General features: G+C 48.3%; 1 protein-coding gene across 4 annotated transcripts in view; it reads right to left on the bottom strand.

Annotated features, from left to right (window-relative positions):
- DELE1 (DAP3 binding cell death enhancer 1) overlaps positions 1 to 19,298 on the bottom strand; it is a 23,101-nt gene extending 3,803 nt beyond the window's left edge. The window contains exons 1-11 of one of the 4 annotated variants that reach the window (XM_074155799.1): positions 19,171 to 19,298; positions 18,906 to 18,999; positions 18,578 to 18,698; positions 18,055 to 18,198; positions 11,371 to 11,426; positions 9,719 to 9,812; positions 8,849 to 8,991; positions 7,977 to 8,135; positions 6,241 to 6,333; positions 2,086 to 2,242; positions 1,029 to 1,281 (exon numbers count right to left, since the gene is read on the bottom strand). In XM_074155799.1, the coding sequence (XP_074011900.1) occupies positions 1,037 to 1,281; positions 2,086 to 2,242; positions 6,241 to 6,333; positions 7,977 to 8,135; positions 8,849 to 8,991; positions 9,719 to 9,812; positions 11,371 to 11,426; positions 18,055 to 18,198; positions 18,578 to 18,698; positions 18,906 to 18,999; positions 19,171 to 19,289 (1,425 nt within the window). In that variant the 5' untranslated portion in view covers positions 19,290 to 19,298 and the 3' untranslated portion in view covers positions 1,029 to 1,036. Of the gene's footprint in view, positions 1 to 864; positions 1,282 to 2,085; positions 2,243 to 6,240; positions 6,334 to 7,976; positions 8,136 to 8,848; positions 8,992 to 9,718; positions 9,813 to 11,370; positions 11,427 to 18,054; positions 18,199 to 18,577; positions 18,699 to 18,905; positions 19,000 to 19,170 lie in introns of those variants that run through there. The other 3 variants (XM_074155798.1, XM_074155801.1, XM_074155800.1) reach the window with 3 other exon arrangements.

Raw genomic sequence — 19,298 nt, 5'->3', positions numbered from 1 at the left:
TCTATACAGAAATGGAGGAGCATTACAGGCTTCAGAGGTGCCCGTGTGAACCTCATGAAGTTCAACCAGGCCAAGTGCAAGGTCCTGCTCCTGAATCACACAATCCCAGGTACAAACAGGCTGGGCGGAGAATGGATGGAGAGCAGCCCTGAGGAGGACTTGGGGGTGTTGGTGGATGAGAAGCTCATCGTGAGCTGGCAACGTGTGCTGGCAGCCCAGAAAGCCCCCTGCACCCTGGGCTGCATCCCCAGCAGCGTGGCCAGCAGGGCGAGGGGGGGAAATCTGCCCCTCTGATCTGCTCTGCTCTGGGGAGACCCCACCTGGAGTACTGAGTCCAGCTCTGGAGTCCTTAGCACAGCAAGGACATGGTCCAGAGGAGGCCACAGAGATGCTGCGAGGGCTGGAGCCCCTCTGCTGTGAGGACAGGCTGAGAGAGTTGGGGGGGGTTCAGCCTGGAGAAGAGAAGGCTCCAGGGAGACATTAGAGCCCCTTCCAGTCCCTCAAGGGGCTCCAGGAAAGCTGGGGAGGGACTCTTGATCAGGGAGGGCAGCCATAGGACAAGGGCAAAGGGTTTGACACTGAAAGAGGGGAGACTGAGATGAGATCTGGGGAAGAAATTCTTTGCTGTGAGGGTGGTGAGAGCCTAGCCCAGGTTGCCCAGAGAAGCTGTGGCTGCCCCATCCCTGGAGGGGTTCAAGGCCAGGCTGGACAGGGCTTTGAGCAATGTGGTCTGGTGGGAGATGTCCCTGCCCAGGGCAGGGGAATGGAATTGGATGATCTCTAAGGTCTCTTCCATCCTGAACCATTCTATGATTCTATAGGAAACATCCTCATATCGGACGTCAGAAGGCCAGACAACATGGTAGCATAGGAGATATCACATGGTTTATTCTCAAAATCCCGGTATTTAAAAATGGCTGCTGTTTCATTAACAGAAAGCTTTCTCTTTCCACTCACTGCCAGCCTGTCTCCAGCTCCACACAGACTAAGGAGGGCTGCCTTCCCTTCTGCCTGTGCGTTTCACTTACCGACTGCCCTAAAAAGGCTCCAAGCACTGCAGTTCCAGCGTCTTTGCCCTGTTTCCCAGGGCATGGCTCCATCCAGCACTGCCGAGCATCATCATGTGGAGTCCGTCAGCGCTCCAGGAGTGGGGCAGGGCGAGGGCAGATTGTCCTGGCTGGGTGGCGTGGAGGCCCGCAGGCACACGGTCAATAGCCCAGAAACAGGGGCTAGAGGAAGAGGCTCTTATTCTGGAAGGGAAGGGATGCTTTGTTTGCATATCTGAAAATACATTAAAACATGATATTAATGACACATTGTACTATGTGAACGGCTTCTCCACTTCATAGAATCATAGAATTGTCTGTGTTGGAAGGGACCTTTCAGATCATCGAGTCCAACCATCAACCCAACACTGACAAACCCACCACTAACCCATGACCCTCAGCACCGCGCCTGCCCAGCTTTTAAATACCTCCAGGGATGGTGACTCCACCACTGCCCCGGGCAGCCTCTTCCAATGCTTGATAACCCTTTCTCTGAAGAAATTTTTCCTAATATCCATCCTAAACCTCCCCCGAGCAACTTGAGGCCGTTTCCTCCATCCGCTGTTCCTTGGGAGAAGAGACAGACCCCCCCCTGGCTACACCCTCCTTTCAGGGAGTTGTAGAGAGCGAGAAGGTCTCCCCTCAGCCTCCTTTTCTCCAGGCTGAACACCCCCAGCTCCCTCAGCCGCTCCTCACAAGACTTGTGCTCCAGACCCCTCACCAGTTCTGTTGCCCTTCTCTGGACACGCTCCAGCCCCTCAATGTCTTTCCTGTTGTGAAGGGCCCAAAGCTGAGCACAGCCCTCAAGATGGGGCCTCACCAGTGCCCAGTACAGGGGGATGGTCACTGCTCTAGTGACTTCAGCTTGGGGTAAGAAGTGGAAAGAACTGAAAAGTAAAAGTGCTCCCTTCCCTTCAGTAAAAAGGACTCCTTTTTGCCTTGGCCCTGTGCTACCCTTCCCGTGGCCATATGGGCCCGCTGTTCCAGGGTCACTCCACGACACAGTCCCGCACACCCTCTTCCCCCGCTGCCGCGGTACCTTCCACCTTCTCTTCTAACAGTCTCAGTCTCTCCTGGGCCTTCCCATTCCCCGCAGCAGCTGCCTGTCGGTAGTGTTTCATCGCTTCTGCCAGGTTCTGCTGCACTCCAAGGCCCTTCTCATAGCAAACGCCCACATGGTACCTGCTTTGGGCATCCTAGTCCCAGGAGAAAGCACAGCAATCAGCCCCACACAACGGAGAAGTGACGACAGCACATGAAAGGAGGACAGAGAGTCTTTAACACCTTCTTTAAAGTTTACTGCTCTATCTTTGGTCACCTTCTTTGAAGTTTACTCCTCTATCCCTCAGGCCCTATCTTCAGTAACTGATTCCTTTCTCCAAGCACATAGTGAAGCAGAATTTCTTACCAGCTCTCTCTGACTCCGCTCTTTCCTATCGTTTTCCAATTAAATTCACTGATTTCCCTTTGACATCCAGCTCTGTGTCATGGGAACAAAGGAACTGTCTCCGCAGAGCATCCTGATTGTCTCAGGGGTCAGCGCTAAGAGGACTTGGGCAGTGGTGACTGCACCCACATCCTGATCACACCCAAACCCTGAACATGCCCTACTACACACAGCTCTTGTGAAAATACAACAAATGCCAGAGAGGTACTTGCTGCCAAAGATCTGAAGGTTCCCCTTGGCAGCATCAGGCCTTCAACACAACAGCGCAACCCTATCTTGCTCGTCCCTCCTAACTGTATTCCAGAAGAGATCTCAAGCAGCAGAAATGAAGTCAGTCAATTAAGTGCTAGAGAAAAAGCATCTGAACTACTCAGACCTAAGTAACTGCTGGGAATGAACCAGAAAGTAGAGGATGTCACTGCAGATGGGTCTGTGAAGCCAAATCCAAACTCGGGATACGTTTATGTGTCGGCCATGCACTTTATCTTTAAGATCCAACAGGAGGCAAAGGGTGTCACAGCAAGAAAGCAAGAAGACAATAGTCCTGAAGGCATCAAAAAGTCAGCAGGGGCTAGTGGTCACCCAGACCCTTGCCAGCAAAAAGACCAGCGACATAACTTGAAGAGTATGACTGCCAGAAATATAATCTAAACAAGGCTTTGCAAAAAAAAAAAAAGGAAAATAAAGAGAAAAAAGAAAAAAAGGAAGTAAGTAGCAGGTTTTAATAAAGCCACGTGAAAAGAACATATTGCAAGCATTGCTGTCTGGGATGCAGCTGGTAGAGGAAAGCGAAGAACTCAATGAGTGGGTGCTTTGCAAAATGTTGCAAGTCTCAGTTTATGACAGCAATAAACTTCTTTAGCGATGAGACAAACATGTGGCAGGATTGGCACTTCAGACGTGACAAGGGACACGGTTAAATAAGTATGATGCATTCCACTAGCCATCTCTTGTATGGTGAACACCTCAAAGACAAGACCACGAGGAGAAGAGATCCTCAAAGTAGCACGGCATAAGTGACTGGGACGGACTCTGAAATCTGAAGGTCAGGCTCAGTTCTCCAGCAACACTCTTTAATATGGCTTTTATATTCCATGGTTGCATGTGTAAAACAAGGGAGGATAAAAAGTGGCAACCAAAGTAAAACAGTTCTCTGAAGCGTCGTCATATTTGGAAGAACACTTGTCTGAGCTCCCTGAGACAACCTAAGAGAGAAACACTGAACCCATGATGTTTTGTGCCCATTTTCCCTTTTTTGGAGTCGTAGCTAAATGGTGCCATCCTTGCTTCACCCAGTATTCTTTTAACCAACTAAACACAGATACATACTCCAGGGTAATGGGAAAAGAAGATACTCGTGGAGCCCTTCTCCCAGGATAACATGTGGGGTTATCTCCCTGGGAGCCTCGGCACAAGGATGTGCCACCAAGGATGATCCAGTGGGAAGCAGAGATGGGGAAAGATGATCAGGGTCTAAGAACGGTCATGGCTAAAACATGCAAAACACTGATCTGCTGGGGGGTACCCCTGGGACCTGCAGCTACCTGCTAGATTTTCTGTTGTTAAGGGCTTATAGGCATTCAGTAAATGACAACCATCTATTTAATGAGATAATTCATTGTTATATTGTGCAGCATACGCATCTGACATCAGGCTGGAAGAAAGGAGTCAGTGATGCAGCTTATGAGAGATCTTTAGCAGATTTGGAGTTAAATACTGTGTCACGATGTCTGAGCTGCTGTGGATAGTCAGGTCCAGTCCCGCCAGCGATCTGACAGGGTTGGCATTCTTAGAAGCGCGTGAAAACCGAAGTGGCAAAGTTTCCAAGTGTTTTGCAAGAATTAATTCCAGAAGATCTCACAAGACTAAGAGTGGGCAACACAATCACAGAGGAAACTTAGCGTTGACATATGCAAAGTTGTGCCCATAGGAAGAAATTTGTGAGTCACTGTGACAGTCCCCCGAAAGCATCAAGTCACTGCTCAGAGGCAGGCGAAAGGGCAAACAGTATTAGGAATTATTGGAAGGGAAAACAGAACAGAGCAGAGGATCTCATTATGTCGGATCCCCGGCACACCTCCATCCTGAATCCAGTTTTAGACCAAGCATCTTTTTAGGCCAATGGCATCCTGGGGTGCATCAGGAAGAGCATGACCAGCAGGTTGAGGGAGGTCATCCTCCCACTCTATTCTGCCCTGAGAAGGCCCCATCTGGAGCACTGGGTCCAGTTCTGGGCTCCCCAGTTCGAGAAGGAGGACAGGGAACTGCTGGAGAGGGTATGGCAAAGGGCTACAAAGATGATGAGGGGCCTGGAGCGTTTCTCTTTCGAGGAAAGGCTGAGGGACTTGGGTCTTTTTAGTCTGGAGAAGAGAAGACTGAGGGGGGATCTGATCAACGCCTATAAATACTTAAAGGGTGGGTGTCAGGAGGACGGGGCCAGTCTTTTTTCAGTGGTGCCCAGTGACAGGACAAGAGGAAACGGGCACAAACTTGAACATAAGAAGTTCCACCTAAACATGAGGAGGAACTTCTTTCCTGTGAGGGTGGCAGAGCCCTGGAACAGGCTGCCCAGGGAGGTGGTGGAGTCTCCATCTCTGGAGACATTCAAAACCCACCCGGACACGTTCCTGTGTAACATGCTCTAGGTGACCCTGCTTTGGCAGGGGGTTGGACTGGATGATCTCCAGAGGTCCCTTCCAACTCCAGATCATTCTGTGATTCTCTGACCTTAAAATGGTGAAAGAAGAATTCAAAAAAAATAGAGAGAAGACAGACAAGCAAAATGGAACAGCTTAACTACACGGAGAGACAAACTAAAGTAGTGCTCTGCAGCCTGCAAAAGAAATGACTCAGAGAGGACACACTAAAGGGCGACAGAATCAGAAGTATTAGCCAGAAGAAGAGGGAATAGCTACTCATTATTTCCCTTTACACAAAAGCTGTGGGGACTGAAGTTAAAAAGAACAAGTTCTTCAGAAAAAAAACTAGCTATTACAATGCGGCGCAAGCCGAAAACGAGAGAACAATGTCACAGCGCTGTAAAGAAACAGAGCTGTGGGATGCAGAAACCTGGCTGCAAGACATGGGATGTCACACTTGTGCTGCTCTAAGTGCTGGCGAGGGTTACGGAGCAGTTCTATGGTGAGATTGTGGCACTGCCCTTCAAAGAAATAAGCCTGGGTCACCTGGAGAAAGTTCAATAGCAAGCAAGAAAATTGTTGGTGATCTAGAGAGCACGATGTGTGAGAATGGACTCAAACAACGGGGGAAGGCTGAGATTCAAGTATTTAAGTACGTTAAGGGTCCCCTGCAAAGAAACAGAAACAACTTCTCATCCCTTCTATAGAAGGCAAGAAACAGTGGGCCAATTTTGAAGAACTGATTCAAGACAGACACGACAAAGTTCTCAAAATGATACAGTAGTGAAAGAGTTTGACTGAAGAGGGTGTAGATGCTCCGTAACGTAAACCTGTAAAATTACATTTGATGAACATAAGCACCAGTGCTAGAAGAACTACTCCAACCCAATAGGGCTGTTTCTACATTCACGTTTTGTGGGGTCTGTGCCCCAGGGCCTGTTTCCTCTCCAAGACGTGCCAAGGCTCAATATCTCCACAAGGCTCCATCGATAAAATTCTGACACTCACTCCCTTCTCCAAGAAGCCCTGAAATCTGCCACCTGTAACCCGCAATGAGAATAATCTGAACAAACTGAGAACAATCATGGCTTACAAAGGCAGTACTTACGCCGTTCTTCGCTGCCAGCAGCAAGTACTTCAGCCCTCTCTTCTCCTCAGGTTGCAGCCCCCTCATGTAGAACACCCCAAGATAAGCCTGTGCCTGCAACAAAACCACATGATACATCAGCCAGGATTTTTTTAATCACCCTAGTTCTTTTACTTATTTAGCAAGTTGCTCAAACGCTGGGGTTACTGCAGCAAGACGGGTGTGCTAAGTACCCTGCTTGCTCAGAGCCTGCTGAGAGGAGGAGGGTCTGTCCTAGGAAAAATCAGTCTTATACTGTATAAACACAAAAAACTCACTTTTCATGTATAGGACGCCACTATATGTGCAGTAACATCACCACGCTGACACCATCAGACCCAGAATATCGTTTCAGACTGCACTGTGGAAGTCAGAGCCAGAGAACGGCTCCTACTGTCCCCAAGACAGAGCAGATGCACTTCCTGGAACAGGGTGCTACATGAGATACAGTCACTGCCAGAACGACTGCCATTGGCAACACAAGATGGCACATGCCTAAATGCATCTCCTGAAGAGTGGGAAAGGAGGGCAGGGTACACAGATCCACGCGGATGAATCATCCTGAAAAGTCACAGATACAAAACGAGGATCTGTTCTTACTTCAAGCAACTCACGGAATTACCTCCACCAAAACAACCTGTACTCTCAAAATTGAAAGGAGATGAAACACAGAGCTGTGTTTTCAACTTCGGGTCAGTCTTCCCAAGCCAATGATCTAATCTAGGCGTCTAATCTAGGAGCCACATTAAAAAGCCCAACAGCAAAACAGAGAGCCAGCACTGCTGACACCGAGGGTACCTAGTTGCCTCCCATGTGCGGGCAGGGCTCTCTCCCATACACCCTCAGGAATACAAGTATGTAAGAAGAATTTTGCTTCCAGTCACAGAATCATAGAATGGTTTAGGTTGGAAGGGACCTTAAAGCCCCCCCAGTCCCACCCCCTGACCCAGGCAGGGACACCTCCCATCAGACCACGTTGCTCAAAGTCCTGTCCAACCTGGCCTTGAACCCCTCCAGGGATGGGGCAGCCACAGCTTCTCTGGGCAACCTGGGCCAGGCTCTCACCACCCTCACAGCAAAGAATTTCTTCCTGAGATCTCATCTCAATCCCCTGTTTCAGCTTAAAATTGTTCCCCCTCATCCTATGGCTCCCCTCTCTGATCAAGGGTCTTTCCCCATCTCTCCTGCAGGCCCACAGATGCTGCTTTCTAGGATGTCTTGTGGGCTACAATGATGAGGGGCCTAGAACCTCTCTCTTAGGAGGAAAGGCTGAGGGACTTGGGTCTTTTTAGTCTGGAGAAGAGAAGACTGAGGGGGGATCTGATCAACGCCTATAAATACTTAAAGGGTGGGTGTCAAGAGGATGAGGCCAGTCTTTTTTCAGTGGTGCCCAGTGACAGGACAAGAGGGAACGGGCACAAACTTGAACATAGGAAGTTCCATCTAAACATGAGGAGGAACTTCTTTCCTGTGAGGGTGGCAGAGCCCTGGAACAGGCTGCCCAGAGAGGTGGTGGAGTCTCCTTCTCTGGAGACATTCAAAAACCACCTGGACACATTCCTGTGCAACCTGCTCTGTGTGGTCCTGCTTTGGCAGGGGGTTGGACCAGATGATCTCCAGAGGTCCCTTCCAACCCTGTATCATTCTGTGATTCTGTGGTTCAAATCCTTCAGACAGGGTTCTCTGCCCGCTCTCTCCCCCACACTGTGGACACGAACCTCTGCAATACCAGCTGTAGCTGCTTGCTCCAGGAAAGTCACTGCCTTCTGCTGCCTGTCCTGTTCATTTTCAGGTCTGTGGCACAAGAGGTACCTAGCGTAGCGGTACTGGGCCATGGGATGACAGTTGCTGGCTGCCTGGTAGTAATAAAAAGCTGCCTGGAAAAACAGAAACACACTCACGTGATTCAGGTAATACATGCCCTCAAACCTGCCACATCTCCCCTCTGGCCAGGACAAGCTTAACCTCTTTGTTTAGATCTACCATAAGCCACATACGCTCACGCCTGCAGCTCTCCCGTGCCTCCCCACTGAAAAACATGAGATCCTTTAAGCAAGACAGTGGGCTGTGACGATAGGAGAGCCCTGTAACCACCCTGCCTTCTCTAGTCAAAGCTCCCCGTGTGGAAGGGGGTGGTACTGGGCCAAGGGGGATCTGCACAATGACTCGAAACAAGCCGGCTTTGCAGATCTTTCCAGCTCCAGAAGATGCTGACTACGGCCAGCATGCACTAGGTGGCAGGCTCTAGTTAAGGTACCCAAACTGGACGGTGAAGCTCTTGGATGCACAACGGTGTTTTAAATACAGTAACATGACAGGTTTCTCCTCAGTACTCTCCTGGGTGCCAGTGGCACAGGCTGTGTACCTATGAGAAGAACTCAGAAGCCACGAGACAGGGGATTTCAGGAGCACATCTCTGAGGGGATCTATGACACTGAAGCCGGTACTGCAGTTTATATTATTTCCAGCATTTTCTAACGAGACTTCAGACTGTCACACCCATGCAAAAGGATAAAAGTGCTTGTGCACCCAACAAAGGCCACCCTCCCTGTCTGTGCCGCGCATATACAACCTGACAAGCCGTGGATACCTTTTCCAAGTCTTTTTCTGTGCCTCTGCCATGCTCATAACACAGACCCACGTTGAACTGGGCTTTGCTGTAGCCTCGATCTGCTGCCAGTTTGAAGCAGGTGTAGGCTATCCTGTAATGGCCCGCTCTCATACTTTCAATCCCTGGGAAGAACACAATGTCAAAACAGGAGAAAAGAAAACGGACAGAACGCAGCCTCAAATGCAGCAACCTCCCCTGGGGCTACTGGCCCTTCCCTGGCCCATGCCAAGCGCTCCGGTCTACTTCTGGCTGGCTCAACCAACCCTCGCTCTGCAGGAGCAAAGTTTCTTTAGGAAAAATGGCAACGCTGCATTTTAGGCATTTTTCTAGTCTCACTGCAAAGAAGGATCACGGGCTAACACAGCGTATGGCTGGCACAGAAGCGGCCCGCTTTTTCAGTGCTGCAAGTAGTGGTGTATATAGGGCAGGGATCTTTTTTTTTTTTTCTTAGATCATTGCATCTTCCTTCAGCTCTTCTAAGAGCTGCAATTCTGCAATTGCTTTTTCAGCTTGCCAGGAAGACTGAGATCTCAGACAATGAAACAGGATACAAGGATATGACAGCTCCCGTTGCAAAAAAGACAGAGATGGCTTAATTTCCAACTACAGATGTCAGGACAACAGTGCAGGCTTCAACCAAGCCTGGATTTAAATATGCTGATATAAATCAGGTGGCAGGATGGGACAAAGGGCAATAAATCTCTCAAAGCACAGTTGAAATTGCTGAAAGGAGGCTTCAGCTTGGGTAGACACCATCTCTGCCTTCACACAAGACCTGCAACAATTTGGAGGTCCTCCAAAAAGAGAAATGTGTGGTTTAAGGACAAAACAAATCCAAGCCCACATTACCGAGGATATTCAATGCAATGGAAATGTCAATCCGGAAAATCTGCTGCAATTGGAAAGCAGCTTCCTCTAAATGTCCTCGCTGAGCTGGGTCACCCTGAGGAGTTAAAGAAGAAAGCTGTTAAGGCAGCAAAACCATACAAACCCTATAGGAGATTCTTTCTCGGAAACTGAGCAGTGAGATGCATTTGTACTGTGCTAGAGTTATCCAGAGAGTGATGTAATCTGGTGTCGTGAGTCCACAAAAAAATCTCCCTGTCCTACACAGCCATCTCCTTAGGGAAGCTGTATGGACATTGCTTGCCTTCCCCCTGGCCAGGGAGCTTGGAGTAGCCTCTCGGACTCCATCAGACCTTCCAGAATTGAGCAAAAACCTGATACCACTCACAGCTGCCCCCTTCAAAAGGAACATCAGCCCTTGTTCACCCTCCCACATTGTGTCAGCAGCACAGTCTCTGCCAAATGTGCACTGACGTATTTGTACACACTTTACACAGTTCAAGCCGAGCCCCCACTGTGAGCTTACCGAACACCGCACACTCCCAGTAAAATCCAGCACAGCAGACAACGTCTTTTCTTTCTTGGTAATGAACAGTATTTTTCACTTTCCCACAGCTCTGGGAGGCGGATTAGCCTGGCCTGCAGCTCTGGCTCCCCAGCTTGCGTACACACGCAGTGCCATCGAGTGGCAGCAGAACACACTGCACACCAGCTGCCGGGAAGTCACCCAGCAGAAATGCCCCTTGCCACCAACTATCTTTACTGCTCAGCCAGTTCTCAGAGCTGCTTGTGAGAGGACAAGACGTGGACCAACTCCCCTCCTCCCCCGAGAACCTCCTGAGAACTGCTCTGCTACCTAAGAATGAGCCAGAGACCTTCCTAGGGGCCCTGCAGAAAGTGGCACCTCCCAGGACGGGGAGCTCAACGCTCTGCCCCCTCAGCAGATCAAGCCAATGCCTTTCTGGAGGTTACTTCCCTGTCAAAGAGAGGATCCCGCTCTGTTAAATACTGAATTTACCCTGCTCAAACTGACTGATTCTTAAAAAAGGGAATTCTCTGCCCCTAAGACTGTGAATTGTAAGGAATTAGCAGCTTTAATCACAACAAGAACAATAATTTACAGCCTTGTGACTCTCAAGCTGATGCATCCTTTTCAAGCCCAAAGTGTCTTCCTCTCTCTAACAGACAAGAGCCAGCCCGGATTTGCAGCTTCAGGAGGAGTGACACCCCCTTCTCCAGTCATGGGTTGTCTGGTCAAAACCAAAATAGCAACAGCATGTAATCACCTGGTGAAAGACTGCATCAAAATGCAAATACACAAGAACAGACTGGCGCTACTGGATAGGGTTTGGGTTTTTTTTGGTTTGTTTGTTTCTTTTTTTGCCGTTTTCTTTCAGTTCTTCTCTACTAGCACCACTGGTACAGACACCTTAAAGGACGGGGATGCCAACTTGTAGCTCCTGGAACTTTGCTCTGGCTAAAGCATAAGGCAGCACATCACATCTCTCTTTCTCCTGGCCTCCAGCTACGCAGGGCAGAAAACAGTCTTGGTGCAAGTGGATTGCTCAGGCTGGGCTTGGGATCGCATTGAGATGTCCCTGCTGTAGGGAAGGGTCTTCCAGTGCAGGCAGAGGACGTGAAAAAGGAAAGCTTACCTTTGGAGCGTAGAAAACTGCCCCCAAACTGGAGCTCTCAGAGACAGGGAACTGCCCTACATGAAAAAAAAAACAACAGAAAAATCAAGTTTAAGCCATGCTGTATCTTCACCTCTTCCTCCTGTTCCCATCCTCTCCACTCCACAGCTCTTTCCCAGAGTACCGATCACCTGCCCAGCCAGCAACAGTAAAAACAGAATGGATGGTGACCAATCTGACCTTTGTAAAAGCCACAAAACACCATATGAATACAGTCCTGTAACCTGCAGCTGGATAACGCACCTCCAGAAGGGCCCCCAGCCTTGATTTGAAGACACCAAATGATAAGAGAATGTCCTCCTTCTTCTGAAAGTTTGTCTCCCCAACTCGTAATCGTCCCTTTAAACCTCTCTGCTTCATTTCAAATTAAAATACATCTGGTTTCTGCTCGCAGGCGCTGGCTCTTGTAGGCCTTTTTTTTTCCTCTTTATTAAAAAGCCCATTCTCCTTTTGAAGGTCCTGATAGGACTAATCAACCCCTCTTGATTCTTGTCTGTGATTCTAAACAGACGGCGCTGCTCATGTCTTTCAACTCAAGTACTTTTCTGCCTGAGCTGATTAATTTTATGACTTTTTGCCACTATTCCTGAATTTTCAACATTGTTATTGCAGCATAGACCCTCTCCCCGGTGTCACAGAAAGGGTAAAATTGCCTCCTTATTCGAATTTGGAACCGCCTCGTTTGTATGTGTCAGGATTGCGCTCCTGTTCCCATCGCCCAGGGCATCACACCGACATCTCACGCTTAGGTGCTCACCTCCCTCCCTCCTTTTCCAGGTAATTTCTTTCCACGGAACAGTTCTGCTTCTCCAAGGGGATGATCAGACATGCTACTCTGGCTGCATGGGATGCAGGCTTAAATTATCACCCTGCTGTGCCCCCCTCGCTCATGGCTGCCCTCTTAGAAATGCTGGCAAAGCCACGTGCTCGGCCACTCTCTGACAGTTTCAATCAGAATTATCTAACAAGAACATCTACAGCAAAAGCTGAGCCACCTTGCTCTTAGCGGAATCGTGCTGCAAGTGATCACAAGGGCATTTGCGCCAGCTACTTTGAGAGGATGGTGACCTCCAGCAAAGAGGACGAACAGGCCAGGGCTGCCTGAGGCCAATTATTTTTAACCTGAATTGCCGTAAGCAGCAGGATCCCACTGGACACCGGGTGCCGGAGCCTGGACCACTTCAAACCAGTGCTGCTCGCACAAGAAATAGCTGCGCCCTCCCTGTCTCTCCCTGCCCCCCTCCCAAGCTGCAGAGCAGAGAGCTAATACGAGTGAAAAATCAGGGTTTGGGGTGCCCAATTCCCTGATTCCTGGCACTATACAGCTACACGAGCACTCGTGCTGGCAGAGCGGCAGAAAGGAGTGTGCAACAGGCAGAATCGCTTCCTGCAGTGCCTGCACCGTCTCACAACACACAGGGAGCCCTGCCCCATGTTCCTGCTGCAGCCTCACTATTCCCAGATAAACAATTCCCCCCCGGCTGTATTAAAATGTATTTTATCTCAACAAGCCCCACTCACCCAACAAGCAAGATGGCCACGGCAAACACAATTTCTATTCATCATTCCATCAAAAGTAATATAATCTGAGAATTTATTAGTTGTGCTTTACATTTATTTTCAGATCAGGCATAAAATTATCTGATCTTTCTCACTGTAAGACTCTCTCTCTTGTTCAGGTATCTCCCTCATGATGTAATTTGGTTTTTTTGCCCTACATCCAACAGCAAATCTCATTGAAGAAAATGTCTGTATTAAAAATTCTCCCAACTATTTGTTTACACATCATTAGTACATTCATGCTTTCAGGAAACTTTACATTTGGCATAGACATCTACTCCTAAATCAGATATTTGTCGTTTACTGAGAAAACATGCTGTAATTTGGACAAACGACTAACCCATGGAAAATAAACAAAAATTAATTCTGAATTTTATCAGCCTGCAAAACTGTCGCCTGCCCCTCTCCCACTGGAAACCCTTCCTCACCCAAATCCCAGTAATCTCCCAAGATTAGAGGTACCCCTCCCAAAGAGCATGAGGTCATTTGCAAGAAAACACAGGGATCCACCGATCCTGACACCCAGCCCCGTCTCCTGAAGGACTAGATTAATGAAGTCTCTCCGATTAATGAGCCTCTCTCTTCAAGGTTGGGCAAGCCTCAATCAAAACTCTTCAGGGATACCATGACTTTTAAGACTCTCCTGTTTCAGAGCAGCTGCCTCAAAAGTGGGCACACAATCTGAACACATCGCTTGGGCTCCCTCAGCAGCGGAGAAATAAAAGCACCCAAAGAATCCCATCCCAGTCCAGCAGAATGAGGCCACCAGCTCAGATTAACCTTCAACCTGACATCAGTTAATACAAGTTCACCCCAACTGTTTGTTTCTTACTTCCCAAAGAACGGTCAAGCTTCAGCAGAACTTCAAAGGCTTTGGACAAATTCACTGCTATATTGCACACACAGCACTGTGTTAAATTATTCTTAAGGTTGTATGTTCCAAGCAAGCAAAAGCTGGGAATACCACAGCTGGAATCTGCTTTGCAACTTTATTTCTACTTCTTCAAACATGTGCCATGATCTAATGTGACTACGCATCCTTTTTTCCATGCAATCGTGCAGCTTCGGGTGTACTGGATGCCCAACACTCACATATTCAGCAGCTAATAAATATTTTGTATTTCCCCACTGTTCATCCTGTACTAATCAAATGTTGCTCAAAGCTAGCTCCAAATGAGGAATTAATAATTTTCTCGTAGACAGTCTAGATTGCTCATCCCCAAACATCCAAACACTTCACAGGAATGAATTCACAACAAGAGCTGGACAAAATCCAGGATTTCTGCCTCATGGAAAATTTTAGTGTTTCCAATTGGTTTCATTGTGCTTTGAAATGAAAACACGCTTTCGAAATGTCTGTAATCTCAGAATTGAAATAACGAATTTTACAGTTCTGCCAGGGGTAAAATACAACTCCCCAGGGCAGCATTCAGCTGCTATAACACTGAGACTGGCTGTAATCACCTGCTCATTCAATATGTGCCTTTAACTTTCGGCAAAAAAAGAAAAGCTTCGAGTGAGGCATGAATTGCATGAAAAAAATAGGATGCGATCATGCAGCTGAGGACTTGCTGATAGCAATATCCAGAATGCTATTTATAGCAACTTTTAAATGAATTTCCTGAGGTTTTTTTTCTTTTTTACACACACTAAAAGTAATAGATTATATCATATTGTGTTATGTTAAAACTGGAACGGCTCATCTGCAAAGCTGGGATGTTTGGATCCATCACAAAGATCTCTGCAACTCGAGGTAAGGAAGTAGCTGACAGCAGTAGCAGATTGTCATCGAACACCGAGAGCAGCACAAGCAAATCTGGAAATTAACTGAAGCTGGAAGAAACAGTGAGAACGTGGAATTCTCTCTATAAGGTCCTTTGCCACTGCTGGCAACAGCAAACTGGAGAAGGGAAGGTACATTCTGCTCTGCTCCGAGTTCTGGAGGTCTGTTGTCTAATGGCAAGGCTTCGCTACCAGATTCCCCTGCATCATCTGCCAGGCGTCCGTCTGTCCTTCCCTTCCTTCTGCTCTCCCCAGCTTCCTGCTGCGTTCTGATTTAGCCAGACTCACTCTCTTTCGGTAGCTAAACACCAGGAACAAAAAATATAGTAATATCCTAAATCTTAGGCAGCTTCTTCTGTAGAAAGTAAAATATACTCTGCAAAAAGGGTATCACCAAGCTTCACTTTAAAACTTTTCCACAGGAAGATTTACCAGACTTCTCACATCGCAAAACTATGTATTTTTTCAGACTCTTCAGTGAAAAGTACTGAATCTCTTCACCCTGGCTTTTTTCAACAAATTCCCACAAAACGGATGTAGAGCATCATGTGAGAATGTAACCTGAGGACTTAGGTATTGAGCAAAATCACATTCTTTCTGACATATATTATCTCTGACAACTGACAGTTGTAGATGCCTGAGCAGAAAGTGTAAGGAATGAGGATTATAAAGTCACACTCTTCCTGGCAGAACTTTCCAGCAATCAGCTGTTCTGTGATCTTCTGAGCAGGAGGTTTTGGCTGGACCAATTAAGTTTAATTTGAATGTGCAATTTTACCTAATCACTTCTTGGAACCCATTTATATTTCTGGCCCATGGCAACAAGTTCCACGACTTACCTGTGCACTGGCCAAACACGTACTGCCTTTTGCCTTCTTGCAAACTCGCCACCTGACCATTTCTGTGCTGCCTATTAATACAGGTAAAATGAAAAATATTGTCCCTATTCACCCTCCCTCAACACTGAGTTTCACAGAGCACTAACACACCCTCTGCCACTTATTTTTTTAAGAGCTGAAGAGTCAGTCTCTATTTGTATCGAATTGTCTCCTTGTCATCCTTTTCTATGCCATTTTTATTAATGTTTTTAAGCCAGAGTGTCTTTTCCTTAAGTGCTCAAGATGAGGCTGCACCATAGACTTACACAAGTCTATGATACTGTCTTGTCCTCAGTTCCTTCCTTTACAATAATTAACATTTAATTGGCCTCACTGCTGCTCAGCACTGACTTAACCTTAACAAAAATATATCCACGGTGACTTTAAATGTTCCCTCTGCAACATAATTATTAATTTGACACTCCTCACTCTATACGTGTATTTACAGTTACATTCCCCTGCGTATACTAATTTCACCCACCTTGGGATTACCCTGGTTTTAGTTCTTGTGCAATCTTTTGCTGTGACTTTCACATTTGACTGTCCTCAATAATTTTGTACTGTTTGCTTCTTCTGTCACCTGACTCGTCACCTCTTTTTTCCAAATCGCTGCTGACTGTGCTGAACAGAACAGGCTTCAACAAAGGACTTAGGGGAATCCACCAGTAAATGCTCTCCAGTGTGAAAACTATTTCTTGTATTTTAAAGAGTTACTAGCCCAAGAGTTGCCCCTCCGTCTTCCCTCCCATCAGCTTTATTTCTCCAGACAGCTTTGTTTTAGGTTCTGCCTGAAAGATTTTCTGAAAGCTAAAAGCTGGATAATCTTGCTCCACCAGCCTGTTGACTTCTCCAAAGAACTCTTAATAGATTTACAACTCTCTTAAATCTCTGCAATGGAGCAAGCTGGCCTGAGAAATGGCTTCCTAAATCCTTCCAAGACCTTTGATTCTTTGATATAGCACACTCATCCAGGTATCTAACATCTCTATTCCATAACACAGTTTCTATCAACTTAAAATTACCTTTTTTGCAGTTCTGTGCCTCAAACCACCCCCCCTTTTAAAAGCCAGCGTCCAATCTGTCAGTGTTCATTCTTCTGGCCATACAGCAGATTTAAGCACTGGATCACATATCATCATTAGAGGCTCAGCAATTTCAGAGCTTCTGAAGAACATCTGAACAAAGAGCGTGTGGCCTCAGTGACTTGCCACTGTTCAATTTATCAGTTTGCCTAAAAGCTCTTCCTATTGACTCGCAGTAGGAAACCGTTTGTCAGACACAGACACACGCTCCCTCCCAAATGTTCAGCTCCGCCAACCTAAGGCATCACTGTCTCCACTTATTCCCCACCGCTTCTCCCAGAGGTCCACGTCCAGTAATCCGCCAGCCAGGCAGTGTGTTTGACTCCTTCTTAATATGCTCCACGCAAAAGCAGATGGGTTAAACAGTCTAATTGGCAGTTTAGGTAAATTAACCTGGCTGTTTTCCTGGAGCTAATTAGGAGACATGGAAACAAACTGCTCCATTTGCCAACTGATGGGAATGGCAACCTCTGGCAGGAGATGGGTTTGATAAGCAGTGATGGACAGTAGTTTACATAGGCACAGAAGAAAGCCAAAAATCTGGAAAAAAGCAAAGAATGGGGAACCCCTCTGACTTTTTCTGCAACACCTTACATCATCTCGTCAACATCTGTGGGCTGGCTTTTTTACGTGCCGCTTCTACACCATGATCATAAGTTGTCCCCTTTTGTACCTGCTCCATCAGGCTTCCTGCTTCTAACAGTTTTCCTAAAGCCATTATTAATGTTTATACATCTAGTGAGTAGCCCTATTGGAGGCCTCATCTGATCCTCCTTGATACGACTTTAAATTTAACATGTTAAGACATGCTTTCCTGGGAGCGACTTCAATGTTTTTTGAAGTATATCTTCCTATTTTTACAAACTTCATTTTAATGAGAATGTCTTTGATACCTCCTTCCACTGTCTTATCTACAGCGTAAGCGGTTGGCAATACATCCTCACCTTTCAGGAAGAAAATAATTCCTTTAGTTTCACACCAGGTACACGAGTCTCCCGGATCACTGCTACACTATTTGCCTGAATCCTGCTGACTGCAAACATCTGTCCACAATAAAAGAACAGAAACTGGATGTTGTAATCGTGGCGCTAAGGCAGACCAGTGTTTGTAAAACTGATGTCACCCGCGCAGTTACAGCACAGGCTCCTCCCTGCCTTCAGGAGCTTTTTTCCTCCCGTCTCTGGACTCCTGATTCATCTCTCTGAAGTTCTGTCTTTCCACTCTAACCTATCTCCTCAAGTGTCAATAAATACGCTTCTTGCCTCCAAGCTTTGCCTTGGGGAAACTCAGACTGAGAAGTCCTCCCGCCGCAAGTATCTTGCCCCACAGCACACTGCACGTACCCACTTCTGCCCAGGGCTGGCTCTCTCCTTGCCCCGAGGGGATCCCTGAGGATGAGTTCTCTGATATGACCTCTGGATTTTCCTTCTGCAGGAAGCGGGACCCCAGCTGCACACTGGGACAGCTGGTTGAGGCTTCAGTCACCGCTGAAATACAGAGCACAAAACAGTTCCCGTTAGCCGTGCAGTGCCTGCTTTAGGAGACAGTACCATGCTGTGTGTCTACCCAGCGTCCTTCTGCTCTGACCACAAAGGCAAGCCGGAGGAAGGTTCAGGGAGCAGAGTCCAGGACAGAAAACAAGGTAAAGGCATGTGGGATGGAAAGTGGGGCTGCACTGAACTGTTAAGAAACAAGGAGATTCCCGTGACAGATACCAGCCCTCACTCTCCCCAAAGAGCTTGAACGCTGGTTGTCAGCTTCCCACAACAGCTCTCTTCCAGTCTTAGTTAACACACCATGCGGCAGAACTCCTGTCCCACAGCTGGGCCCTCCCGCGGCCCCTTCTCACAAGCCAGAGCTGCTAACCTGTCTGCTGAGAGGGCAGCGAAGAGAGCCAGAGAGACCTGTGTTCCCTCCTGGCGTCCTGCAGCCATCTCAGCCACGAGATCTGTCTGACCAGCTGCAGAAGCAGTGCACCGAGTGTTCCCTGAAGAAAAACACAGGCACAAGTCAAGGAAAACAGCCCCACTCCCTCTTTCTGTCCCGCTTCCACGTGGCAGCATGTCCACAGCTCCATTTTGGGGAGCTTCCCCAGCAGGGGTCTCACAGTGCCCACAGCTCCCGTCCCCCTTCACACCCCCCAAGGTCTTCTGGCGACATCCCTCCCAGGCAGGGCCACCAGGCTGCTCCTCACCCAGGTGACTGCGTCCAGCACAGAGTAGCGGGACACCAAGCCGGGCAGGGGCCGCTGCCTTCCTCCTCCTTGTCCATCCTGACAACCGGGCGCTCTAAAACGAGCAGAAAACACCAACACCGTGAGGCCAGAAATCAGCCCTCAGAGAGCTCCCCCCGCAGCGCCCTGAGGGCAGCGGGTCCCCCCGCCTCCCTCTCTTCAGCGGCGCCCGGAGGGCAGGGGTTTTCCTCCCCGCGGCTCTCGCTGCGGGCCGGGCCGCACTCACCGCTCGGGGCTGGACCCGCGGCCGTCGGTCTGCGGGGCGGCGGGGCCGGCGGCGCAGGCGGGGCGGGCAGGGGGCGGCCAGCAGCGGCCCAGGCCGCGGCCCAGCAGCAGCCGCCACATGCCGCCCGC

This window comes from Numenius arquata, chromosome 11 (genome assembly GCF_964106895.1).
Source record: "Numenius arquata chromosome 11, bNumArq3.hap1.1, whole genome shotgun sequence".
NCBI lineage: Eukaryota > Metazoa > Chordata > Aves > Charadriiformes > Scolopacidae > Numenius > Numenius arquata.
The sequence above is the reverse complement of the archived record's forward strand: the minus strand, read 5'-3'. Positions and strand labels throughout refer to the sequence as shown.